Source organism: Leptonychotes weddellii, chromosome 6 (assembly GCF_054177405.1).
Source record: "Leptonychotes weddellii isolate Sample4059 chromosome 6, ASM5417740v2, whole genome shotgun sequence".
In the NCBI taxonomy this organism is placed as follows: Eukaryota; Metazoa; Chordata; class Mammalia; order Carnivora; family Phocidae; genus Leptonychotes; species Leptonychotes weddellii.
In genome coordinates, this window is record NC_138374.1 from 61,148,941 (window position 1) to 61,176,380 (window position 27,440).

At 44.2% G+C, this 27,440-nt stretch overlaps 1 protein-coding gene across 7 annotated transcripts in view; it reads left to right on the plus strand.

The window, feature by feature from the left end:
- URB2 (URB2 ribosome biogenesis homolog) overlaps positions 1 to 27,440 on the plus strand; it is a 92,434-nt gene that overhangs the window by 4,327 nt on the left and 60,667 nt on the right. For 4 of the 7 annotated variants that reach the window (XM_081824245.1, XM_081824243.1, XM_081824244.1 and 1 more), the window contains exons 2-10: positions 588 to 726; positions 2,372 to 2,548; positions 3,720 to 7,041; positions 10,717 to 10,877; positions 12,997 to 13,107; positions 14,917 to 15,159; positions 17,867 to 17,954; positions 20,312 to 20,451; positions 24,051 to 24,522. In XM_081824245.1, coding sequence (XP_081680371.1) covers positions 601 to 726; positions 2,372 to 2,548; positions 3,720 to 7,041; positions 10,717 to 10,877; positions 12,997 to 13,107; positions 14,917 to 15,159; positions 17,867 to 17,954; positions 20,312 to 20,451; positions 24,051 to 24,248 — 4,566 coding nt within the window. In that variant the 5' untranslated portion in view covers positions 588 to 600 and the 3' untranslated portion in view covers positions 24,249 to 24,522. Of the gene's footprint in view, positions 1 to 587; positions 727 to 2,371; positions 2,549 to 3,719; positions 7,042 to 10,716; positions 10,878 to 12,996; positions 13,108 to 14,916; positions 15,160 to 17,866; positions 17,955 to 20,311; positions 20,452 to 24,050; positions 24,523 to 27,440 lie in introns of those variants that run through there. The other 3 variants (XM_081824249.1, XM_081824248.1, XM_081824247.1) reach the window with 3 other exon arrangements.

A 27,440-nucleotide genomic window follows, 5' to 3' on the forward strand; every position in this document is an offset into this window, starting at 1 on the left:
GAGCCGAGATGCCCTTCAGCAGATGAATGGATAAAGAAGATGTGGTCCATATATATACAATGGAATATTACTCAGCCATCAGAAAGGATGAATACCCAACTTTTGCATCAACATGGATGGGGCTGGAGGAGATTATGCTAAGTGAAATAAGTCAAGCAGAGAAAGTCAATTATATGGTTTCACTTATTTGTGGAACATAAGGAATAGCATGGAGGACATTAGGAGAAGGAAGGGAAAAATGAAGGTGGGGGGAATCAGAGGGAGAGATGAACCATGAGAGACTGTGGACTCTGAGAAACAAACTGAGGGTTTTAGAGGGGAAGGGGAAGGGGGTGGGGGGATTGCTTAGCCCGGTGATGGGTATTAAGGAGGGCACGTACTGCATGGAGCCCTGGGTGTTACACGAAAACAATGAATCGTGGATCACCACATCAAAAACTAATGATGTATGGTGATTAACATAACATAATAAAATTAAATTAAAAAAATAAAAAATATATGTCATGTACATAATGTACATATGATGTTCATTTTTTGGTGCCTGTTGAGTAATAAAAAAATAATATTTTTTCCATTTTAAATTATAGATAAAGTGTAACAATGGCTGCTGTTTACTCTGGCATTTCCTTTAAGCTTAAAAGCAAGACAACTTCTTGGGAAGATAAACTAAAACTAGCTCACTTTGCTTGGATTTCCCACCAGTGCGTTCTTCCAAATAAAGAGCAAGTAAGTGTAATGTGAAGTTACATTTTTACAACCAAAAAGAATGGTCACTTATATGAATTGTATATCGACATTTATTTTTTATTTATTTTTTTTAAATATTTATTTATTTATTTGAGAGAGAGAATGAGAGAGAGAGAGAGCACATGCGAGGGGGGAAGGTCAGAGGGAGAAGCAGACTCCCTGCCGAGCAGGGAGCCCGATGCGGGACTCGATCCCGGGACTCCAGGATCATGACCTGAGCCGAAGGCAGTCGCTTAACCAACTGAGCCACCCAGGCGCCCCTGTATATCGACATTTAAAATTTAAAAAGATTAAAGGAAAGGTTGGAGTTGAAAAGTAATGTCAATAAAAAAATGCATAAGTTAAATATTTCATTGACAGAGTTTTCCTGTTACGAAGTCTCAGCATTTCTTTTATTTTTGGAAACATCTCATATTTCGAATTAAGTATATGCATCAGTGAACAAATTGGGAATTGAGTACAGAAATTAGAATCTGAGTCTGTGGGTAGCTCCATTTGTTTATAAATCCAAGGTGATGCTCCATAAGCAACTGCTTGTTGGTGCTTTGTTAAACATCTCTGAAATTTGGTAAATTGACAAGGAAGCAGAGAAACTTTAGTATTTGTAGTAAGCCATTCTAGAAATAGATTAGGAACCAAGAAAGGCTTTTCTCTTTGTTAACATTTTTCAAGCTTATTTCGCAAAAACAAACAAAAAAACTGTAAAACACTAGAGACCCCAGGATGTTGAGCTCATGAAATTGGATTAATACAAACCCATATGCTAGTATTAAGAAAGACTGCACAAAATGTGTCAAAGATGGATGACATCTATTAAAACGATGATGAGGTACAGTATGTAGAGCACTCTACATCCAGTGGTTTCTACACCTGGCTGCACCTGAGAATCGTCTTGGCAGCTTGATAGTCACCTGGAAAGTGCTACCTAGGGTGAGATGAAAGGGGAAGTGGTGGTGGCAGTTTGATTAAGGTCCCACCCTGTCTCATGGTGAGAACCTTTTTCCCTTTTAGCATCTGACACTTTTCATACTGGTATTGAGAGTTCTGGTATCATGAGCTGAGGCCTCACTGCCTTTCCTTGTGTTTATGACTAAGGGACTGTGTCACAGTAATAGAAACTATGTGTGACCAACCCTCCTTTTCATAAAGCACTTGTGCATTATTTTGCAGAAGACTGTCTCTGTCTTCTGAGGAAGTAAATAGAACTAGAGGTTTTACGGGTAACATGGGAAGCCAGGACACAAGCTCTGTTTTTTGACTCTGCATTTTTGCTTCTGTGTGTGATTCATTTTATGGCCATTCTGAGCAATTGTTGTGCTTCTAACTTTTGAAAATTAGTATAACTTGAGAAAATTTAGAAGAAACTGTTAGAGTTTCATTTGAAACTTTTTATTGGCCCTACATGAAGACAAAATGACTTTTTCTTTCTTTTTATTCTTTAATAATAAACATTTTAAGATACTAGGACGTTTATATAATATTACCAAAGGTAAGTTTTAAAGGACAGCTTTTTCCCTGGCAATTGGATTTGGTTATGCATGGAATGTCCTTTTAAATGTCCAATATCTTACTTTCTTGGTAAAGAAATTCATTTATTTTTAGAGCATATTTCTTCCAAATTCAGGTATTACTTGATTGGGCAAGACAGTCACTGATTGCGTTTTATAAGAAAAAACTTGACCTGAAGGAAGACATTGTTGAAAGGCTTTGGATCTATATAGATAACATTCTACACAGCAAAAAACTGCAGGATCTCCTCAAGAATGGAAAGACAATTAACCTTCAGATTTCCCTAGTCAAGGTAATTATCTGTTTTCCGTGTTGTCACATATATGTGACATGCATCTCTGTTGATTTCCTGTTAGTTATTGAAGATGCAGGAAGTATCAAGGTAGAGAAAGAGAAGGAAATAATACTAGAATTATAACGATGACCGATATTTATTGAATGCATATGGTATGCTCTATGCTGCATGAAACACTTTCTGTTTAATGTTCAAGGAAAGCTTAGAACTATTTCATAGAGTAGTTGTTGATTACCTTTTAATTGGAAAATGTCGCCAGCAATACTACTTTGTGTTCCCTGCCCCCCCATCCCCCCACTTTTCCATTGGCCTCAAGGAAGACCAAAGGCCAAAATTTGGATAGGAATTTCCTCAAAGTTTTTTGAGTCAAAGCAATTTTGAAGTCTCAGATTAGAATTAATGAACTTCATTGTCACAACTGAGTGTTTTGAAATACTGTGAGAATAGTTGGTGACAATAGAAAGCACTTAGTGTGTGCCAGGCACAAAGAGGTTCAGTAACTTGTTAAAAGTCACACAGCTCCTAGTGGCACATCTAAGCAATTCAGCTTAGATGCTAGAGATGGATGGACGGTAGCCTTGGGCTATGATCCTATGGTCCAAAATACATTTTTGTAGTCAATTACACTGTTTTTCTATTTAATTTCTTTTTTTTTTTATTTATTTGATAGAGACAGTGAGAGCAGGAACACAAGCAGGGGGAGTGGGAGAGGGAGAAGCAGGCTTCCTGCTGAGCAGGGAGCCTGACGCGGGGCTCGATCCCAGGACCCCGGGATCATGACCTGAGCCGAAGGCAGACGCCTAACGGCTGAGCCACCCAGGCACCCCCTGTTTTTCTATTTAAAAAGCCAAAGCTGAATTGCAGGTTTAGGATGTAAGCAAAAGTAATCTTTGGAGTTTAAGTCTTATAAAAACCCAGCTCTTTAAATAGGGACAACAGAATTAAAAAGGTACTGATCCCTTTTCTGAATTCATGTTGGTAGGAGTTGCATGAATAAAGGACTTAAAACAGGTACTCTGCCTTCTCTCAGTGCATTAAGCAAATGTCAAGTTCATTTAGATGTGATAATCTCATCTAAAGATAAGGGCAAAGAGTGAGTTCATTGATTCTCTTGTAGTTTTCTTATATATGTGTAGAGTCAGTAATGAGTTTTTTTCTTAATGTTCAGATCATAAATGAGAGAATAGCTGAATTCTCTCTTTCGGAATCCCAGAGAAGTGTGTGTGCTGTGCTGAGCTGCTGCCAGGGCATCCTCTCGACGCCTGCCCTTGCTGTCATCTACACGGCTAGGCAGGAGCTGATAGTGGCATTGCTGAGCCAGCTGTGCTGGTTGGCCTGTAGGCAGCCGGAAGGAGCCATGGTGGCCCAGTTATTCGAGGTCATTCACCTGGCACTTGGCCACTACCTCTCGATCCAGCAACAGCAAGTCAACCCAAGACGTGCCTTTGGGGAGGTGACTGGGCACTTGCTCCAGCCCTGCCTGGTCCTGAGGCACTTACTCTCGGGGGGCACGTGGGCACAGGCTGGGCAGGGTCAGCTGCGGCAGGTGCTGAGCCGGGATGTAAGGAGTCAGATTGAGGCCATGCTTCGAGGTGGAGCTTTTCAGCCCGAGTTACTCTCGTCCTACAAAGAGGAGCTCTTGGACCAGCATGAAGGGGACAAGAAGATAGGGGCCATGAAGAATCTTCTAGCTCCTATGGACACTGTGATTGCCAGGCTGGTAGATGCTGGCTACTGTGAACCGTCCCTTCATGCTGCTGTTGTAGCCAACTCAGTGGCCTTGCTGTATAAGCTCTTTTTAGAGTCTTACTTCAAGGAGGGGAACCAGCTTCTCTGCTTCCAGGTACTCCCCAGGCTGTTTGGCTGCTTGAGGATTTCGCACCTGCAGGAGGAGCAGCTAAAAGCTCTGGCCACATCAGATTGGACCACAGAACTCCTGGTTGTAGAACAGCTGCTCAACTCAGTGGCCAACAACAATATCTACAACATTGCTGCTGATAGGATCCGGCACGGAGAGGCTCAATTCCACTTTTACCGCCATTTGGCTGAGCTACTGATAAACCATTCACAAGCATCTGTGCCGGCCTGGTTCCGCTGCCTCAAGGCTTTGATGTCTCTGAATCATTTGATTTTGGAGCCAGACCTGGATGACCTGTTGGCCTCAGCTTGGATTGATGCAGAAGTGACAGACTTTCGAACCAAAAAAGCACAGGAGGCACTTCTTCACACTCTCTTCCAGACGTATGTCAAACTGCGACAAGTGCCGCGGTTGTTTGCGGAGATTCTGGGGGTGATCTGTCGTCCAGCTGCTGAGGTGCTGAGGCAGCCTGTGCTGACCTCGGGCCCCTCCAGGGTGCTTAGTGAGTGCCTCCTGGAGTTGCCTCCGAGTCAGATCTTGGACACATGGTCCCTTGTGTTGGAGAAGTTCCAGTCTTTGGTCTTACCTTATTTGAGGGGTGATGCTGACATGGCCTTGAAGTCACTGTCCCTGAGCTCACTGCTGCACTGCATCATGTTCAATATGAGGAGCCTGGACAGCAGCACCCCTCTGCCTGTCATCAGACGAATGCAGTGCACGATGGAGAGGATGCTCCGAGAGCTTGTGAGGCCCCTGTTGGACCTTCTCCTGGACCCCCAGGGCCCAGAGCTTGAGCTCTGGCTACAGAAGATCAGTGACTCTGCACTCTTGCTCTCTTACACTTGGGCCCAGGTTGACGCCATGCTCAGTATAAACTGTAGCCAGTATCACTCTGTGTCTGGGGCTCTTACAGATGTTGCTCTAGAGATCTCAAACCTCCCCTTGTTGCTCCCAGATGTTGAAACATGCCATTGGAAGAAGATAGAAAAGTTTACAGCTCAGTTTGACTCTCTTGGCAGGTATTGTTTGGAACAGCTCTACCTGCAGAAAATGAAAAGGACTTTAATGCAAACTAGTTTCCAGTCTGAAGAAGCCCTCTGCAGTTTGAGGTGTGATGCTGCCTACATTCTTGGTTCTGGCAGAGAAAGCTTGAATCGAGGGACAGCAGCTTCCTGGGATGGCCAGGCTGGGACAGTGAGTGCACTCACATACCCTGTAGCTCACTGGCACTTGATTGTGTCGAATCTCACAATTTTGATATCCTATCTTTGTCCAGATGATGTGAGATCGCTGGCCAGTGTGCTGCTAAGAACTTTACCAGTGAGCAAAGCCCAGGAAGGCTCAGCAGATGAAGAGCCAAGCATCACACTTGAGAAAATATCCAGCGCTGTCCTTCATAGCCCTCTCTTTCCAGAAATGCAGTCCCTTCATTCTGCTTTCTTAATATGCCTAACTGAAGGATGTACTAGCATCCTGTGTTCTGGGGTCCAGAGTGACCCGAGTCTTCTCAGTCAACAACTGCCCTGGCTTTTTGAAAAGGACCACATGGTGGTGGCTTTTTGGGAAAACAGATTTGCAAAAGTCGGACCTGAAAGTGTAGAACCAAAAGGAGAAATTGCCCAAAACTTACTGTCCTTGGTCAAGAGTGACTTCCCCATTCAGCTGGAGGGAGAACAATTAGAGAGCATCTTGGGACTTTTGGAAGTTATTTCTACTTTGCAACTGGACAGCCTCTTGACTCCCTATCATGTGCATTATTTTTTTCTATTATTGTCCGTGGCCATCACCAAGCTGGGGAGCTCTTGCTCCTCCTCAGTGACCCTCAAGTTTTTGATGACTTGCTACCGGCTTCTTGGTTACCTGCAGAGAGGCAGAAGTGCTCGCTCAGTGCTCAAGATTATGTATGTTAGTGATATTTTTGAGATTATGTTGACCTCGTTGTTCAAAGCCAGTAGTAGATTTCCTGTTAATATGGATGACCCCTCTTGGTTGGAATTCCTCCAAGTGATAGGGGCATTCTTAGAACAACTAATGCAGATGCTTATCCAGATGAAGCTCAGCCTGGTGCTCAATTTCAGGAAAATCACTGGATTCCTCCACAAACTGTACACTGAAGCAACTACAGGCACACAGATGGAAAATCAGAATCCCTGGGGCCGGCAGCTCCTTCTGGTGTCTTTAACCAAGTTGTGCCAAGTCCTGGGGCCTTTTGTCAGAGAGCGGAAGCAGCAACATGAGGCCCCAGAAGCGCTGTCCGAACTGCTGCAGAAGGCCATTCTGCACACGGGAGCGGTGCTGCAGCTCTGCTGGGTACAGGGGGCACAGGGCCAGCGCCTTCCCTCCGTCTTCATCGCGTCGGTCAGCACGCTCTTGGAGGCGGATGTGGACCAGCACTCCAGGCACAGGACAGAGATTTCCCGGATGACAGACAGGATGCCACTGTCCCATACCGCCTTCTACCAGAACGTTTACTCTCAACTACTGTCAGAGTTGCCGGCTCTTGCAGGAGACAGTCAGTGTTTCCAGGCGGCCATGCGGTTTTTAACTCTGTTCTTTTTGGCCCCAGAACTACATCCCAAGAAGGATTCTGTTTTTACCTCCATGTTTCATTCTGTGAGAAAAGTTCTTGCAGGTAAGGTATTTTATCTTGAGCTAATTCTGTGCTATACAGCTTTTGGTAAAAGCAAGTAAGCCACTGGCAAGGTGAGTGCCCCCCCATCCCCCACACCCTTTTGGAACAGGTGTTCATTTCAGAAGGTACAGGCCAGTGAACCAGGAGGAAATCCCCCACCATCCACTCCCAGGAACTCATTTCTAGTATCTGCATTCTCTGCACGGATAAGCAAGCAGTGACCCTCACAGTTCTGCTTTGTACACAAATAGTAACCTTCTAGGTATATTGTTTGGCACTTTAGTTTTTCATTTATTTTGGAGATTGTTCTAGGTTATAGTTTTGAAATCTATTACTTTTATCTTTTTTAGCCTTTATCTGTCCTGGCCCTGGATGGGCAACATGTATAATTTCATCCTTCTTAGTAGGCTCTTTTGTATCTGATTTTCAGTGCCATCTTCAGTGACTTAAGAAAGATCTAAAACTTGTCAACTTAAAAAATGCAACTGACTTAATTTATAGGGAACGTCATAAAATTCCTTGAGGGCCAGACTCCCACTCCTGGTCTCAGTGTGGTGCCTGGCCATCACTGGGGTGTGGGTGCTAATAAGGCAGAAGCTTAGCTGTCATCTTGGTCTTTTAGTTTGATGTCATTCTTCTGGGCCAGCCAATCAGGACTGCAAACCTAGCCCACGTCTTTGTGCAGAAGCGTTCAATATCTGCTATTCCCTAGCTCAAAGGCCAATGGGCCAGATTTGTCTCTGTTTCAAGATAGCACTGTTTCAAGTTGGTGAGGTTTGTTTTCTTTTTGTTTTGCTTGTTCCTGAGGGGTTGGGCTTAGGACAGTCCTTAAAGGTGAGACTGGGGAGTCCCTAGCTCTCAGAACGAATGCCGATTAATGTTTCTCAGTGGAGAAGCTGTGACAGGCCGGGAGGAGCCACAGATGGGGCTGCAGGCGTGCTCAGATACAAGAGCGTAAAATAGGGCCTTGTAGGAAGCAAAGCTGCCCGGGCCAGCGCCAGAACTGAAGTGTTGAGGCCAGAATAACACTGCTGTTGTTTCCCTTTCAATAGCCTTTCTATCCCCGCCTTGATTGTGGATTGACTGAAAAGGCTTTCGTGTCACATGTTCTGTCTTATTATGTCAGCGACTCTTTTAGGGAATGGTGTTCACCTTAGTGGAGGCTAGAATTTAGTCTTTTATTAACACTAGTTACAGTGTCCTAAATGAGTCATCTAAGAAATGGCAGCTGGTGGTCTGAAGCTCTGACCTCTGTTCCCCTTTGTTAAACAGATCCTTCTTTTCCTTCCAATCCTCTTGACTTGAGGTGGCCTCTAAGTCCTAACTATATGTCCGTGGACTTGGGGCACCTCTGGCTCCAGGGACAGAGCCTCAGTTGTGGCAGTCAGGGGGCCGAGGCCATCTGCCCCGCTGGCCCTCAGACCACGGGCTCAGGTGTTGCTCTTGGGTCCAGGCGTCATAGCCTTGAGCTGCTAGACTTTGTCTAGAAAAGGGACTGAAGTGAGAGGTCTGGAAGAAATGCCTATTGAGGAGGGCCCAAAGCTTTGAGTGGGGAGAGGGAGAGTTAAGGTGGCTATGGATAACCAGAGTGTGGCCCTCTGTGTCCTCAGGGGTGTTTCAGGTAGGTTTCCCCTCGTAAAAGTGAGCATTTGTTAGGAATGCTTTCCGAGAGTAGAATAGACTACTTCAGTTCAGTCACAAAAAAACAATTACTTTTACAAATGTTTCATATATATGTGGAGCCATGTTCTACTCTGGACATGAATGCAGTGTTGATTTTGACCTATCTAATCAAGTAAACAGACATTCACACAAATCACACAAATTGCAGAACAGTGAAATGCTGTCAAGTACACCAGAACTAGGGGACTGTGGGTTGAGAGTGTGTATAGGCAAAGCAGTAGTTGGCAGTGGCCTTTGAGGGATAGGCAGGGTGGGTGGAGACAGTGGGGAGTGCTGATGTTGAGCCTTCCATGTGGCAGACACTGCAGTGCTCCTTCTTTTATTTGCCAACCACGGGAGTTAGTGCTGTTATGCCCATTTCACTGATGAGGGAATGGAGGCTCAGAGAGCTCATGAGTCCAGGATCTTACAGCTTGTAGGACACTTTTGGGCCGAGGTCTTTAACTCTCAAAGCCTGTTGTCCCCTCCACCCTCAGTACTTACGAAGTGAGCGAAGACTGAGACATGGGAAGGTATTCTGGCAATGTGGAACAGTCTGGGCTGAAATATGGCTGGGAAGGTAAGCTGGCATCAGATAATAAAAGGCCTTAAATGCCCTGACTTCGGGCTCTAGTATGAAACCCTGGGGCCATTAGAAGGCTTTCCCGCATCAAGGGGTGCCTGGGTGGCTCAGTCAGTTAAGGGTTTGCCTTCTGCTCAGGTCATGATCTCGGGGTCCTGGGCTCAAGCCCCACATCGGGCTCCTGGCTCAGCGGCAAATCTGCTTTTCCTTCTCCTTCTGATCTCTCTTGCTCTCTCTCACTCTCAAATAAATAAGTAAAATTCTTAAAGAAAAAAAAGAAGAAGGCTTTCCCGCATCAAGTGGGAAACACCTGGATGACTGAGGCAGATAGGCCCTGAAAGTTTGGAGCTCTTTTAATGTCTTCAACATTCTCATCTCTCTCAACGTACCATGCCACGCCTGTGTCCCTACTGATTTTACAAAAGAATACGGGCATGCCTAATTTTACTGTGCTCTTCTTTATTGAGCTTCACAGATACTCCGTTTTTTACAGTTTGCAGGCTTGGGGCAGCCTTGCTCAGGCAGGTCTGTTGGCACCATTTTTCCAGCAGCATTTGCTTCTTTGTATCTCTGTCACATTTTGGTAAATCTTGCGATATCTCAAACTTCTTCGTTATTATATTTGTTAAGATGATCTGTGATCAGTGACTAAGACTCAGAAAGCTAGATGGCGGTTAGCATTTTTCAGCAAGAAAGTATTTTTAAATTAAGGTACGTGCATTGTATTTTTTTTTTTTAAAGATTTTATTTATTTATTTGCGAGAGAGAATGAGAGACAGAGAGCACGAGAGGGGGGAGGGTCAGAGGGAGAAGCAGACTCCCTGCTGAGCAGGGAGCCCGATGCGGGACTCGATCCCGGGACTCCAGGATCATGACCTGAGCTGAAGGCAGTCGCTTAACCAACTGAGCCACCCAGGCGCCCACGTGCATTGTATTTTGGACGTAATGCTATTGTACACTTAGTAGACCACAGTATAGTGTAAACGTAACTTTTATCTGCTCTGGGTAACCCAAAAATTCATTTGATTCATTTTATTGCAATATTTGCCTCATTGCGGTGGTCTGGAACTGAACCTGTCCTGTCTCTGAGGTACACCTGTACAAGGAAAGTAGAAAAAAGTATAGAGAAAGTAGCAATCACCTGTGTTCCATAGTCCAGCGTTCAGCACTGCTGACCATTGTCATCATCCTCTCAGGCTTTCCCCTTCCCTGTGCTGTGTGTGCACTCTGCACGGGTCAGCTGTGTGCAACAGAGCACTATTGCTCTGTGGCATGTGCCCCGCCTTCTCTGCTTGCTCCATGAGTATTTCCATGCCTCTCAAATCATGCTTTTAAGGGCTGGGGCCCCATTCATCATGTGGTTATTCTAGTATATTTCACCTGCCCCTTTTCTATCATATCTCAGCAGTTTTTGTTTCTTCTCCACATAGATCCTGCAGTTCCAGTTGAGGTAATTCAGGATATTGAACCTCATTTGGGAGTCTTGTTCACCCAGATGTTAGAAGTTGGGACAACAGAGGACTTTAGGATGGTGATGCGGTGTATTCTCCAAGGATTAGACATCAGTAACATGTGGAAAGCCGATCTGCAGGTGGGTACTCCTTTTCTCCCTTGTATGGCAGGCACATAAATAATAGCTCAAATGGGGAAACTTATTTGAGATGCGATGTCACCCCTAAAATTAAACACATAAGATCAAACCCCAAGGGGGTGTTTATGGAGGTAGCCCTGGCCTGTGGAGAGGCCTGGGACTTTAGTATAAGGGGACCTTATTTTTTTTTTTTTTTTAAAGATTTTATTTATTTATTTGACAGAGAGAGACATAGTGAGAGCAGGAACACAAGCAGGGGGAGTGGGAGAGGGAGAAGCAGGCTTCCCGCGGAGCAGGGAGCCCGATGTGGGACTCGATCCCAGGACCCTGGGATCATGACCTGAGCCGAAGGCAGACGCTTAACAACTGAGCCACCCAGGCGCCCAAGGGGACCTTATTTTTTAAAGAGGAACTTTTTCAAATTACAGCTATGGGTGCTTATTATATGAAATATAAAGTATTGTATATTTATAATTGACATATTAGAAAAAGGCTAAATTCTGCTCATCTTATGTAAGACATCTCCCATCATACTTTTTAAAAATTTTACTTCACTTGGTCACATAGCCCTGATCCTGTTTGAAAATCACTCCGATTAGCAAGCTGCCCTGCAGTCCTTTGCACCTTAGTTTATTTGGTAGTTGCTAATAAAGCCCTGCATTTGCATTTGGCATTACGTATTTTGGAGAGCCTCTCTATGGAGCTTACATGCTGGAATTTGGTCTGCTAAACAGCCCTGTGCACTGGACTGGTCAGATGTCCCTGCTTGCACAGGAAGAATGTCACAGAGCTAAGTATCTCAGAGCCAGCAACACAGCCCACGTCTTCTGGTTCTGAGCTTTTTCTGCCCCATGAGTGGCTTCTTGACTTGCAGTTATAATCAGCACTCAAGCTTGGGTTTTGATTTGGATGGGAGGAGAGCTGGAGAGGGTAATCAAGGCCACAGAGGGGCAGCAGGGAGAACTCACATCTCCTGTATGTGAGCAAGGAGCCCCAGCTGGACCAGAGCCACTGCTCTGCACCAGTCCCCTCCTCATTGTCCGTGGCACTTTCCCCTCTCTCTGGAAGTTTTCATTGTGTGCATTTACAGCACGATTGGGCCCCAGCTTTGAGAAGGCCTCGCTGTAGATTTCTATTTAAACCAGTCAGTCAGAAGGTTTATGGAGGAGGCGAGGCTGGAGCCTGAGCATTCAGAGCTGGAGAGGATTTGGATGGGGGGCCGTTGCTATGGAGAGAGGGAGGAGGGCGTTGTGTGCACAGCAGGGCAGAGGTGGTGTGGGTGTGAGAGGTAGACAGCAAGGGAGGCGCCAGTGTGCAGGCCCTATGTGGGTACACATGTCCTGCAGATGGGCAGGAAAGTGAGCCCCCAGCTCGGGAGAGGTCGGGGCTGCTGGGGGGGGTAGCCGTACATAGGGGTATGGCTAATCAGGGAGGGAGAGATGGGAAAGAAGCTGAGAGCAGAGGGCTGAGGCCAGAATTGTATGGGTTGTGGGGCTGCAGTGTTGGGGGGGAAGGGCTGGCACGAGGCTGAAATTTGATGGTGTAAAATGCCAGCAAGGGTTGGATGTTTATTGACATAGGCACTCAATAAAGTGAGTTCCCTTCCCACATAGTTCCTTCCTCATGGTTTAAAACCATCACCTGCAATCGTAGCACCTAATCTAATTGTTTCACTTTGTCCCGGTTTTCCCCTGACTCCTCCTGTTATCCACGAGCATGTGCTGTTCTTGTGTAGGTAGGTTATAGCTTGCCGCCTCTTTCCACACTATCTTGACAGGGTGGGATCTCTGTAATTAGGTTGCTGTGTCCATGTGTGGCCTTCTTTTATTTCACTATCCTGGCTCATTTCCATGCTTGGTTTAGTGAGATGCTACTGAAAAGGCCTCCCCCTTGGCCACAGTTCTGCTCATCTTATGCATTTATTTCCTGTCTGCCTGGTGGTGGAAGGGTCCTCACCCTCAGGACTGAGCCCAAACCAGGTCTTGTCCATGCCCCGACACCAGGGTTCTAATGGTTTCTGCTCTCTCTCTTTAGCACCAGTGACTGGGTTTCTTCCCAAGATGGACTTCTTAAGAGAGAGCTAGCTATTTCTGCTAAGTTTTTATCCCTTTTCTCTCAGGCCATTTTGTCAGCTGTTACATTGACCAGGTTGCTCCTGAACTGCCCACTCGGCGGAGAGAAAGCGAGTCTGTTCTGGTGTGCGTGCCCCCAGATAGTCACGGCTCTCACTGTGAGTACCCTTGGGCGGTGCCCTTCATCTCGCTTCATCTCATCATCCCTGTTCCTCTGCAGACAAAAGGCTGCATTTTGGCTTCTGCCATCTCTGGTTTTATGCAGAGTATGTTTCTAGGCACTCCGTCCTGATGATGGCTGCCGGCAGGATGCTTTTCTGTCAGTGTGTGTACTGTATGTGCTTTTGTGTGTCTGCAAACGCTGGTGTCAGCTCCAGATGTGATGGAGAGGTGGTGTGAGGGGGTGTCGAGGAGCCCGGGAAGCATTAGGCAGGCAGTAATAGGAGGCGTGCAGTGATAAGATGGGGCTCATGTGGAAGCCCGTTGAATGTAGATGAGATGAGAAGGAATTCTGGGGCTTTCTTTTGTCCCCACCAAATTCTGTGGTCAATTTAGTGCATTTGTTCATTTGTAGGGGGCTTGTATATGTTTAAAATCTATGATATAGTGAGAAAAGAATGGCTTTATAGAATGGGACAGTAATGTTGCAGATAGATTATTGTTGAATTGTTAACCCAATTGTTAAATTTTGGCACCTGGTGAATATACATGGTAGTCACATGACTTTTTGTTTGACTAGCACAAAAACCTAGTTTTGACTGGGACTGTCTGAGTGTTTTTGCCATCTGGAGAGTCTCCAGTCAGTATTCTTGCACTTGGGTTTGAAAGATCAGTATCTACTTTACCATGATTATCAGCTTTAATTCACTTGTGCCACCTGAGAGAATTGCCCTGGATTAGCATCTTCTCAGGGCAGAAGGACCTAAGGGGTAAACATATTGTTCCCTCCTATTCTGTTTTGTTGCTTTGTTGTTTTCCTGGGAATTTGCATTAGTGGCTGAATCTCATCTTTCCCTGGTGTGTGTAGTAGGTGTCAGGAGGAAGAGTGCAGGGAATTGGGGGGGGGGGAAGAGGGACTCATGTGTTAGGCAATCAGTGTCGGTGGTGTGCACAGTAGGGCTGCATTAATAGAGACAGTAGGCTAGAAACCACATAGGTAAATCTAAAAGTAGATTTACCAGCATGAAGTCAGCACAATTGGGAGTCCCCAGGCCACCGGAGTGCTGTGTGAGGCCCCAGCAGGCTGCATCAGGGCTGCTATTTACACCTGTAGCCTGAGGACGAGGGTGACAGGTGAGCTCTCCCAGGTTAGGGGGGTAGAACTTTGAGTTAGCCCTCATCTTGAGCCTGTTCTCTTTATTCTCTAGAACAGTAATTGAATATCTTAACTAGAGCTGATTTTTTTTTTAAAGGTCTTATTTATTTATTTGTTGGAGAGAGAGAGAGCATAAGCAGGGGGAGCGGCAGGCGGAGGGAGAGGGAAAAGCAGGCTTCCCGTGGAGTAGGGAGCCCGATGCGGGGCTCGATCCCAGGACCCTGGGACCATGACTTGAGCTGAAGGCAGATGCTTAACGACTGAGCCACCTAGGTGTCCCTAGAGCTGATTTTTAAGAAATGTAACAAATGAACTTTAATTATAGATACTTACAGCTAATCATCTTTTTGGGAAAATATTGTTATGTATGTCTGATGTGAAGTTTTCCTGTTCTGAGAAATTGGATGAGTCAACTCTTGTAAGAAGTTCTTTCTCTTCGTGGTTGATGAGTCCAACAAAAAGCATGGACCAAAATGGCCAAGTCCTCAGTAGGTTGCCTTCAGAGATTGAACACTGGCCTTTTTTTTTCAAAGTGCTTTCTGACCGCATAAGTACATTTTGGACATTCTTACCTTTGTCTACTTCAGTTTTTATATTCTTTCTTTAGAGAATCGCCTTCATTTTCTTTCCTTTGTTCCTTCTTTTCCTGTAGCTGCAAAACCGAGAGGCTTGTCAGGAACAGCCTGTGCCCCTGGCGGTTGTGGGGCCTATTTTGGACGTCCTGGCAGCCTTGCTTCGACAGGGGGAGGAGACCATCAGCAACCCGCACCATGTCAGCCTGGCCTTCAGCATCCTGCTGACAGTCCCTTTGGACCACCTGAAGCCCCCTGAGTATGGGAGCATCTTTCTGCGGATACACAATGTGCTCTTCTCCATCCTGCAGTGTCATCCGAAGGTGAGGAGGAGGAGCAAGGCATGAGGCAGGGTAATTTCAGCAGCAGTAGAGCTTTACTATTGGAAGATAATAAAAACAGTGATTTGCTAAGCACACTTTTTGGTTTCAGTAATGTCCAGGGTCACAGTGGTTTCTCAAGCACAAAAATGTTTGATCTTCACATCAGGCTGTTTGAGTTTCATCTTTGTTGGATCTGACACTTAGTGTTTGTATACTAGCTATTTAAGGAAGCTCATTACAAATTGTTCTGTTTTTGCAGACCACACATTTAAAATCTCACTCATTTGCTTAGATGTCTTCATGGGTTTATAACTCAGATGGGTGTAGGGAGTGAGGCTTCCTGAGTTCCAGTTTTATAGTATGCTACCTTTGAAATTGAACTGAGTAGGAATAATTGTCCCACAGAAAAGATTCAGCTGCCATCTGTTGAACATTTGCTATGTGTCTCATTTCACCCCTACAGCAAGTCTGTAAAGTAGATGGTAGTCCATTTTATTGATAAACTGAGGCTCAGAGCTGCTAAGTGATTTGACCAATGCCGCCTAGCTGAGTCTAAATCTTAGCTTCAGGACTGTTGATTCTTTGGTTCATGTTCTTTCCGCTGCACCACTGCTGTACGTGTGATGCGTGGGATGTCATAAATAAGATATATACACATATACACAGGCACATTCAAATATTTTTAAGTGTTTTAATGTTCTCAAGGTAGAGACCTGATAGCAGTGCCATTTTTAAAAAATTTATTGTCTGGTAAACTAAGCACTTATGACACTGGGCCTCACTCCAGTGCCTTTGGCCCTGCCTATCTTGTGAGCATCTTTGTTTTAAATCTCTCTGTTGATTGTTAGATTTTTATGTGACCATACAATATAAATGCAATATATATCAATTACAAACTGAAATTGCCCATCTTGCAAAAGATGCAGGATTTCATGCAGTTGATGAAAAGTAATATTAGAAAGCTGTGGGAATCTCCTGCAGAACCATTGACAAATGACCATTTAGCAGAATTAGACAATTTAATGAAAGGAGAAAATTGACAGGGATAATGACATGGTGGTTGCAATAAAGAATGATGTGACTAATAATCACACTCCCACTCACTGTCTGTGGGTTAGAGTGGGGGATAGGGGCCCCATGTGGTGCATGATCACACTGTTGGCCCTGTGCATAGTTGAGTTGATAAAAGCACCAGGCTAGAATCTGCTTAGGTAAATCTAAAGGGGATAGCATGAGGTCCGTTCAGTCAGTGTACCCAGCAGAACGATCAGCAGCTGGTGCCATATTAAGCCAGGGTGTGAACTCAAATAGTCTGGCTCTGGATTTGTGTGCTTTTAATCAATATGATAGCAGAGGCTTACGAGGGGACCTTAGGAAGTTTGATGAAGCTCTGGAATACTTTTGCAAAAATGACTTCTTTCAGAGCATGCTGTGGATGTCAGTAATTTGATGTGAAGAACGGGATGTTATGCTATCAGGAATTTGGTTGGATAAATTATACCAAAGGAAAAAATCTCAACTCTTGATTTAGTCTTTGTTCATTCTGAGAATTCTGAGAAAAGAGCAGGACTGGCCAGTAGATCTTTAAAGCACTGTTGGATATAGTCTGTGTCTGTATGGTCCAGCACAGTAATCACAGGCCACACGTGTCTTGACCACTTGAAATGTGGCCTAGGAGCTGTATGACTAGGAACTGAATTTTAGTTAAAGTAACCTCATGTAGCTCATGGCTGCTTTATTGGGTAGTGTGTTGTTTTGATCATGATCTAAAAGGTGGTTGCATATAAAAGAAACATACTTTAAAATTTTTATATTATTCTTTAAGATAAAACCCAACCAGACCTTTTCATCACTAAAAAATGAGAAGTTTGGGTCCTTCTTTGAAATGGATTTGCTTAATGTAACCTCTTTCTAATGCCAATTACACTTGAATATGTTGCTATTGTTGCTTCTGTTGTTTATTTCTACCCATTTCCAGAATGCACTCGTAATAGCTTATAGTAACAGATTAAGCGGATTCTAAACTGAGATCACTCCATTAGATTCCTAAAGTTAGAAGCCCTATCCCAAACCATTAAAACAAATGTTAAAGAGTCAAGTAAGGTGGGTGAGCTATTTCCCTAGAAAGTTCAGGCAAAAAGAAGTTGCCACGCTGTTTTGAGCATCCTGATAGATATGGTTAAGAAGGAAATAAACATGCTCTCCTTTAAAGTAGAGACAAACCAAGAGACTCTTAATCATAGGAAACAAACTGAGGGTTGCTGGAGGGGAGGGAGGTGGAGGGATGGGGTAACTGGGTGATGGGCATTAAGGAGAGCATGTGATGTAATGAGCACTGGGTATTATATGAGACTGATGAATCACAGGCCTGTACCTCTGAAACCAATAATACATTATATGTTAATTAATTAAATTTGAATAAGAGTTTATTTTTTTTTTTAGATTTTTATTTATTTGACAGAGAGAGACAGCGAGAGAGAGAACACAAGCAGGGGGAGTGGGAGAGGGACAGGCAGGCTTCCCGCTGAGCAGGGAGCCCGATGTGGGGCTCAATCCCAGAACTTCTGGGACCATGACCTGAGCCGAAGGCAGACACTTAACGACTGAGCCACCCAGGCGCCCCTAAATAAAAGTTTAAAAAAATAAAGTAGAACTTGAAATAAGCAATTACATGTTTTTATATTCTTTTTTTCTATTATTATTACAGGTGATGCTGAAAGCCATTCCTTCCTTCTTGAACTGTTTCAATAGATTGGTGTTTTCAGTTATGCATGAAGGGAGGCAGAAAGACAAAGGTAATTCAAAGTGACAGTATCAGATACATGATTTCAAATGTGTTTATCTTATGATGTCTCCGGCCTCCTATGTTACAGAAAATAAAACCACTCAGTTGAGTTTAAGTAAGAAATGTTCAGATCATTAAATGAATACCCAAAACAATTTTCTAAAAAATTTCAAGCTGTCACCATTTTTTTTTTTTTTTTTTTTTTTTGCTATGTCCAAAACAGTGAGTGCATTTGTGATTTTCTAATTGAAATAGTTCTTTTCCTGGGCGGGGGGAAAAAGTATCTAGATTCAGGAAATGTTTATTCTCATGTAGAGGGGTTATAAAGTGACAAGGGGTGCCTGGGTGGCTCAGTCATTAAGCGTCTGCCTTCAGCTCAGGGTCCTGGGATCAAGACCCGCATCGGGCTCTCTGCTCGGCAGGAAGCCTGCTTCTCCCTCTCCCACTCCCCCTGCTTGTGTTCCCTCTCTCGCTGTGTCTGTCAAATAAATAAATAAATAAAATCTTTAAAAAAATAAAATTAAAAAAAAAATAAAGTGACAATTCCGTTCTTGCCCTAAAGGAGTTCCTAGTTTGATGGGGAAGTTAAAGAAGAACGGGCAGTTACAGAGCTATTTCATTTTATTAAAGGGATGAGGTCTGGCAAGTCATCATTTCAGTCTTATCTTGGCAAGGTTGTGTTTGTTTACCAGTGAAGTGAGCTGCCATATGGTGATAGCATAAATTATGTGTACAGCTTGTTTTCAGCCTTGAAGGTTGTTGATTCTTGCTAAATTTCTAATTTGGGGGAGAGTCTCATTATTTAAAAATTTGCATATAAATTGAGGTGGTCTATATTGTGCTGTTTCAAATTTGCATAGCGTGGTACCTGATGGAATGCTCTGGGACCAACAAGGAGGGCTTTATAACTCAGCTTGGAGGGTGTCCAGGAAGAGCCTGTGGCAGCAGTTCTGGACTAACTGGAAACATATGAGTGGTACTCAGCCCCGCTCCCCGCTGAGTGAACCACTTTGATGGGTTCGGACTTGTAGATTTACGCTACTTAAACCAAGTAACTATTGAGAAAAGAGAAAAGGTATAGTTAACACTGGACTATAATTCCCAAATTATTCTGCCTGGTTTTGAGATCAGTCAGTGGCACAATGAGGTCTCTTGCTTTCTCCCAGGCCTGGTGCAGAGCGATGTAATATTGGTGTCAGTGTAAAATTGTGACTATGTTTAGGAACAGGGTAGGGAAACAGGTTCCATCTCCCAAGCTAGCCTTGGTCAGTTGGTGGTGGCTAGCTGTAGCATTGTGTTGAGGCCCCTAAGGTTGTGGTCCTGTTTGAGCTCAGCAAGAAGAATCCCTGTTTTTACTAGTGATGTCTGCCTGGACAGGAGATGGGAAATGGCAGTGTAGGGAAGGCTCTGGTCCAGCCCTTGCTGAGCAGTGGGGGAGCAGAGCCCTTGTCACACGCTGCCACAGGCGTGTCCCATGTGTAGTTGTACACGTGTCCTTTGTCGTGTGTCCTGAGGGAGTGTGGGGGCATGTTTCACGAGCGTGGCTCTGCTGTGTCCATGTTGGTGCAGCTCAGTTACCTCCCATCTGCCAAGACTCAGTTCTCTGATGTGTTCATAGCTTAACTGAGTAGAGTTTTAACTGTTTACTCTTCTTGTTGGTATCTAATGCACTCTTAATAACCACACATTAACTGTGTAGCTGAAATAATAAATGCCAGGTATTCACTGAACTGCATATATGTGCTGAGCACTCTGAAAAGAGGGAAGAAATGGTACAGAGTAGATATTCAAGTGCTTCACTAAAGTACTTGCCTTTTGAAATGTCCAGTGAGTGTTAGAAATTTATATAATTTCATAAAATTATATGGTATCTAGAAAAATTGCATATATGTAACATGTTTATATATTCAAGGTTTTAAGAAGTCTTATATCTGAGTCTTGTATCTGTCTGCCTGCATGATATCTGAAACATAAGGAGGCAAAGGTATAAGTAGGCCATCTTATCTTTAAAGTCCTATGATGTAAAAAACCATGTTTTTTAAAGATAATTTTCTAATTTAAACCTTTCTTATACACCTCCACCTTTTTTTAAAATACAGAGCAATCATAGATTTCATCTTAAAATTTTTGATTCTTCTAGACTCCTAAAAAAACACACATATTCGAGTATTTTAAGTGTTCTTTCCTTTGTAATACAGATAAATATTTGGACATCTCTCCCTCATTGTCTGTGGAATAAGACAATTAATGAGTCTGGGAAAAAGGGAAGACTTGAATAATTTTCAGCTGTATTAAATGTATAAAGTTAGAAGGGTTAAAATGCATGGGTTTTGGACTAATCAGTTTGGAAACACTTTGCTTCCATAGGAAGCACAGATGATCTGTCGGTGGTCCTTGAGTGTGCCCGCCTGGTGGAAAGGATGTACAGCCACATTGCAGCTCGGGCCGAAGAGTTCACGGTGTTTTCCCCCTTTATGGTGGCCCAGTATGTCACGGAGGTGCAGAAGGTAAACAGCTTGCCCCCTCTCACCAAGTGCTTTCATTTGTAGTCCTTGGTAGCAGGGCTTCTCAACCATAGTGGCACGCGATATCTTGGGCCTGATGGTCCCGAACCATGCATCATAGCAGGCTGTCCTGCCCATCTGCAGGGTTCCGCAGCAGCCCTGCAGGGTTAGCAGGATGACTGAGTGAGGCGACATTCAAAGGGCTGGTGGTGCCTGGTACCTAGAAGGCGCTCCGTGACAGCTAGCTCTCCCTTCTTGCTGCAGCACAAGCTCTGGGGCCTGTTTTGGTCAGTTTCTGGAGTAATGAGCGAGCTGAAATGCTTCCCAGGTTTAAGAACAGGAGCTCTCCTAGGGCTAGGCTTAATGGTGACGAGGAAGAAGGGTCTTGGGACCCCCAACAGCAGGAGTTCCTTGGTTTATCCTCTTGGAGTGCATCGTGCGTGTGAGTCAGCTGCTCTCAGACACTCAAAGTAGATGACGTGGTAGAGATACTGGCAGATTCATTCAGCTCCTTTAAACAAAAGTATCTTTGTCCTATTTAACCTGACTCTTTGATTTCATATTCTGGATAATTAATTCATTGTTCAGCAGTGGTCTCACTTTGGAATGTTAGCATGTTATTTCCAAAATTCCACAAGACCCTGTGTGACCCCTGAAGTGAAGACTTCATATCTTACTTGGTTTAAATTGAATGTCAGAGGCTTAGAGTACAGTATGTTTCTGTGTGTATCTATTTTTGCAGGTGTAGATATATACATCTGTGTTGTTTATGTTGCTCTTAGTAGAATAGCCCTCCTTTGTAAATCTTGTAAGAATAATGTTAAAATCGCTGGTAAACTTGTTACGTTAAGAGATTTCTCAAGGGAGATTGAGCTGAATGAGCTTTCTCAGAAAATCTGGTGTTGCATCCATTTTCATTCTGACCCTCTTTCAGGATGAATCTAGAACTCTTAAATAATTTTCAGGCATGCTGGCCCTGCTTGCCTCAGCCAGTGCAGATGCCTGTCATGTGGGTGGGCACTTGGCCAGGTTTGAGAGGGCTGGGGTGGGGGTGGGGGTGGGGCTGTAGGATGCACCCTGCCCCGTGGGTATGCACGGGGTCCTCACAAGGCATGGTGTGTGGAGGGGTGGGGGCAACATGTGAGGACCCCTTCAAGTCAGCCTTTGAATGAAAGATGGGCTTCGTGTTTGGTTTCCTTGGAATTTCTTAGCGTTTTTATAGAATCTTGGTATTTCACAGGCACTCAAGTCATTGATATGTAAGCCTTTGCTGAAAGAAAAGCTGGCATTATTTTGTGTTTCAGTGAAAAATAAAATGAGAGATAGTAATATCACTTAACTAAGGGCCAAGAAAAGAGGTGATAATTTGAACCCTTAAGTCACTAACTATTATTCTGAGATTTATTTTATGAAAAGTCTCTGGTTTCCTGGCTTCATTATTCATGTCTAATTTATGCTTCTCAGTTATTTTTTTATTTTTAATCTTGCAAGTCAAAGGCCTTGGGAATTATCTAAGGCTGTAGCATCCCAGAATTCATTGGCAAGAGTCTATGTTTTATCTTTCATTTGTTTTTTAACTCAGTAATGAAGAAAATATTCCATACGTATTAGAGGCTTCTCCTGAGAACTGGAAATATTTCCAGACCGGAAAGACATTTGTAAGTTTAATTAAATGCTAGATAGCTAAGTGAATCTCCTTTGCAATCTCCTGGTAGTCCTGTGGAGTGGGTATGGGTGAAGGTCTGGCAGTGACCTGGTGAGACAACATCAGGCAGGACACGCAGTGACTCCCTACAGACCTTGTACCCTCCATGCAGTAATGTGTCACGGTGGGGATGTGCCAGGGGAAATCCTGGGCACTGGTCTCTTTCATCCATAGATCAAACTTACATCTATCTATGTTGACAGCCTAGAGTAAATAGTTTGTACTGCCTGTCCTGTGTAAGGTCCTTTTATGCTACTTAGAGATGTTTTCATTCGTTGGTTGGTGATCTTAGTGTCATAGAAACTGAGTTTTTCCCCTTTGTTTTATAAATAAGTGGGCTGAAACATAAAGATGCACAGTGGTTGTGTAGGCCAGATACTGCAGGCCTTCCTGTGACCCAGCAGGGCTGTGTGCTCGGCACCGTCCTTCGACTGAGGAGCCCCCGTGTGAGGGAATGGTGGAGCTCATGGGCCCTGGCCTCTGACTGGCGGGCTTCAGCTCTCCGTGCTGTCATTGAGACAGTTACTTCCGCTCCTTTGCTCTTGGAAGTGGAGTTATCTGTTTAGTGAGTGCTGATTAGATGAATAAATGAGTGGTCAGCTTACAGGGTCCTCACCTGGCTGGTAAGATTCAGGACATACTTGTTTTTTTGTTTTGTTTTATTTTTCCTTCCTTCTCTAATGCTTTCCGCTGAAATCACAGACAGTTCCACCTTCAGTCCTTGAGTGTTCTTATCATCTATAAACAGTAAAAGTTAAGATCATTGTCAGAAATTTTTTGAGCTCTCATGTGAAAATGACTGTAACTGAAAAACAGCACCATCTTAGTGACAGAAACAGACTGCCTGTCTAGGTACAGGCCTCCCAGGGGTTGCTTTGGTGAATCCGACTTCTCCAAGTGAATACCATATATCCTCCCCAGAAGCTACGTGTTTGCAGAGGGGCTTTCACTCTTGTAGGCCCTTAAGACATTAATAAAGAATCTGCCAAATCCCTGGCCTGTCTGCCGGAACCTTCCAGTTGCTTTTTGGTTTCAGCTCCTGGGGTATTCAGACGGTTCAGAGCCAGGTTCAGCTGCAACCTGAATGGTTGTGGCAGATGCGTGTACAGCCTGCTCTGTCAGTCTTTTTGTCTAGACAGTAGTCTGAATCTCTGATCTGAAAGTCTGTGCGCAATATCCACCAGTACAGCCCAGCTGGAGCCAGACTGCCCACTCTTCCTTCTGTTCCCCAGGTTTTAGTTAACCCAGAAGAGAAAAAGGGAAGAAAGACATCTCTAGTCTCAAGAACCGATTCAGCCATTCAGGGGCAGTTAGAAATTCAGGTCCCATTGAGCTGTTGTTGATAGAAATAAAAAGATGTATTAAGGGTAATCATAAATCACATCCGATTTGTTTGGATATGATATGATCTAATTACTAATATAGGCCTATCAAAGATCCGTTTGCGGAGTGTTGGAGCCCACCCGGCCGCCTGCCTTGCTGGCAGGGGGCGGGGGGAGTCAGTCACAGTGAACATTGCTGTCCTTATCCCATGTTAGTGCAGCTTCCCATGCGATTGGTCATGGCGAAGGATTTGGCACAGTGTGCAGATGGCTCTCATAAGATTTGTAAGTTTAAAGATTCCAGTTTTTAAATGCCCCTGCTAGGCATCATTCACCAAATAGCAGAGCTACCCCTGTGATTTTGTGAGGTTTTATTCCAGGCTTTTGTCACTCGAGTTGGCTTTTATTTCCCTAAAACACAAACTTTTAAGATACAAATATTTATTTCTGTGCAAAATGATAATTTAAAAGGGATGTCTTTTCTCAAGTTGGGGGCCGAACTTGAAACTCCTTGTCAGGTCTTCGGAGGGCTTGGTCTGTGTGTTTGCTCTCACAGAGGGCATGTCCTTTGACAGGTCACCTTGTATCCGGCAGTGAAGGGCCTTCTGCAGGAGGGCATTTACCTCATCCTGGACCTCTGCATTGAACCAGACGTCCAGTTCCTGCGGGTCTCCCTGCAGCCGGGGGTGAGAGACATCTTTAAGGAGCTGTACAATGATTATGTGAAATACCACAAGGCGAAACACGAAGGAGAGAGAAGATACACGGCTTGAGGCTGTGTTCCGGAAGTGCTGCTGGCGTTACTATGGAGTGGCTTTGACTCTCTGGTCCAAAAGAGCTGGAGAAGGAGAGACTGAAGGTGTTCTAATTTGTGATGTTGAGATATGTGGAATACACTTTGGGTTTATATAATGTATACTGTATTTTATAGCCATGTTTTTCACACTGAATATTTTTTAACATACCTTTTTAAGCAGTATGTATTGCAAATAGAATCTTGATAATTGACCCCAGAATAAGGTGAATTTAATAAAAAAAATTGCTGAATCTCTCTTGTGGCCGTTCCAAATGTAATTCTTGACTCTCTCATCCAGTGGTTTGGTGTCTCTTCTCCCAGGGGGAAACTACCTAGGTGCATGGCTATATAATTAAATCCCATTTAAATATCTTTGCCTTTTATATTCTCCAAGTAACATGGGCAGTGTTCTTGAAATGTCACTTGTTCTACCTTCCCTCCAAGTATACCTTCTGATGGGGGCTGGGGACAGAGCTTTGAGACACTGAGGTGCCTTCTCCGGGGCAGAGGTGGGTGGCCTGTGTGATGTGGGTCCACCTCTTCGGTGCTCCGTTATCCTGCCTGCTCTGCTGCTCTTCCTGCTTTGGCTCTCTCAAGTTTATTTTGGAATTTTTTTTTTTTTTTTTTCAGTCTAAGAAATACTCTTTTTTTAGTTACTTAAGCAGTATATTTTATTGTAGTAATCTCAGAAAATAAAAATAAAAAGGAAAAAATTTAACAAAACACCCCTAGTATCAGCTACACAGAGAGCCTCTGTCATCTTGAGTACCTTGTTTCCATCTCTTTGCTGTGCAGCTATTTATCTGTCTAGATACACATATAAGTAAATACATAGTTGCCAAATTGGATCTTAAATGCATTTTTGTTTTGTTTTAGTTACTTAGCTTTTTCCTATGTAATACTACAGTAACATCTTTGGGTCCATAAAGACATTTGACATACTTTTTAATGGCTGCATAGTCATCCATTGAGTAGATACAGCTGTTTAATAAATCTCCCGTGGTTAGACATCGGGATCTTTCCAAACTTCCTTTTACACATGGTGCTTGCAACTGACTCTTTCCTTCTATCTTTACTTCCATAAGATGAACTCCCATAATTGTATAGTTTGTCAAAAAATCCTATGCAGTTTTAAGGATTTATAGAAATATTGCCAAATTACCTTCTAGAAAGTGTACTAGTTTATTTTCTCACCAGTGAATCAACTTTAATTGATTCTCTTGGTGTTATGTTTCCTTGATAGAGAAATGTTATTTTGTCTTGAATTTCTTTAGTTAGCTGGAGATTATACGTTTTTCATATTCACCATTTTTATTTCTTGTATAAATTATATTCATGTAATTAGGTTTCTTATGTAATATTAACCTGTTTCTCAATTGGAATATTTTTCTTACGCACTATGTTTGTGGAATTTATGTTGGAATTCTCCTGAAGTACACACTTAAATTATTTGAAGGATCATACCTAAACAAAAGGCTTGTTTTTACCCTACTTTTTCAAACACGTATAATTGGAACAGACAATATAAAATGGATTTTTTTGGCTACCTAAGAGAAATAGCTCATTTTTCATGCCCCGTATTTGATTTTGTTTCTTGTATCGGCTGACTGAGTTGAGGAGATGGTTCTGCTTTGCATGCTACATGCTTGATCCGTTTCTTTCCCTCTGTCTAGACGGTATGTGTGTAGAGGTTTCTAAGCTCTGGTAACCCAAAGTGGATTCAGGTGGTCTGGCATCTTTTTGCTTAATATGCTGTATTGATGAGATATTGTTTCTGTGCCCCATTCCCTGAAGAATCCTCTAAGAGAGGTTGATGACGTTATTTCTTGTTCACACCTGGAGATGGTGTGTTGGGGCAAGCAGGTGTCCTTTCAAGGACACAGGCTGTAAACAAAGCTGGAATTAAAACCACGTTCTTGTTTTTACCGTTTTGGTCAAATGCCCAGACAGGAGGGTCGCTGGTCTCAGAATTCCCTCATGAAGTTGTAACTATTTTTTTCTGCCAGGAGCCCACCGTGGCCAGAGATTAGCAGTAATTGGTTTTCTCCTGCCTCGGGAATGTTCACGGAGTGCAGACCAACACGAAGCAGTTCCCCGGGCGTCCTCACGGTGGCACTGCGGGCCGCAACTGAGGGCTCCTCCCGTGCCTCATCGAAGCCAGCAGACACCTGTGTATAAAGTGCTCCCTGGAACGAGGGGAACGAGGGAAAGAAGGCTATCAGCCCTGTGGCCTTCCTGCACAGTTCTGCAGTATGCCTGTTCCTGAGAAACGCTGTGCCCCCTCCTCACCGTCATTGCTCGGGGAACTCTAAACCTCCCTCAGGAAAGAATAATTTTCAACTCTATTTTGCTGATTAATGGTGAAGAGGAGACTTTTCTTTTAGTGGTAGCAAGGGCAGCTATGCTCTGTATTTTCATTTGATTAGAGTAGATCACACGGGCAGTGAGAGCTGGCCCAGGCTAGGTGTCTGCAGGGCAGAGCGGGAGGCTTTCAGGGTGACAGTGAAAGACTTGAGCAGGACCCCATTGGATCCGCCGTGGCACCAAACGCCTCTGTACTGCAGGGCCCTGGCTGTACATTCATTTCACAAGTGCGCATCACTTTCTTCTGTATTCTGCCAAGTGCTGGGGCCGTACTCCTGGTCTTCATAGAGCTTGCTTTCTGGCATGGGATGTGGACAAGGAGCCAGCAATCAGATAGGCATGATCATCCGGGGGTGTGGTCACAGGGATGGGAAGCAGAGAAAACAAGTTCAGGGGCTGGTGGGGAGGAGGCCATCCTGGGGAGGTGACATTTGAACTGAGACCTACCTGATGGAAGGGGAGGGGCTTTTAGGAGGCCTGCTCTGAAGTCACTTGTCAGACTGGTTTGGGCAGAGATAAGGCACCTGAAGGGAGGGGCCAATGTGGGGGAAGCTGGGATGGAGAAGGCTTAATTGTGGTGGCGGGGGGCGGGGGGGGCACTGTCTGGGATGGGACTTTGCAGGAGCCACTGGGGAGGTGCTGGCTGGTAGAGGAGACACTGCAAACTGCCCCCTTCCCAGCCTTGACCTTGACCACCACCCATGGACCACAGTGGGTAGGTCTTAACAGCCTGTCTTCCTCTTCACCTTCCTGAAATGCGGACCTTCCACACGATCTCCCTTGCTTTCTTGCCACACCCTCTCTG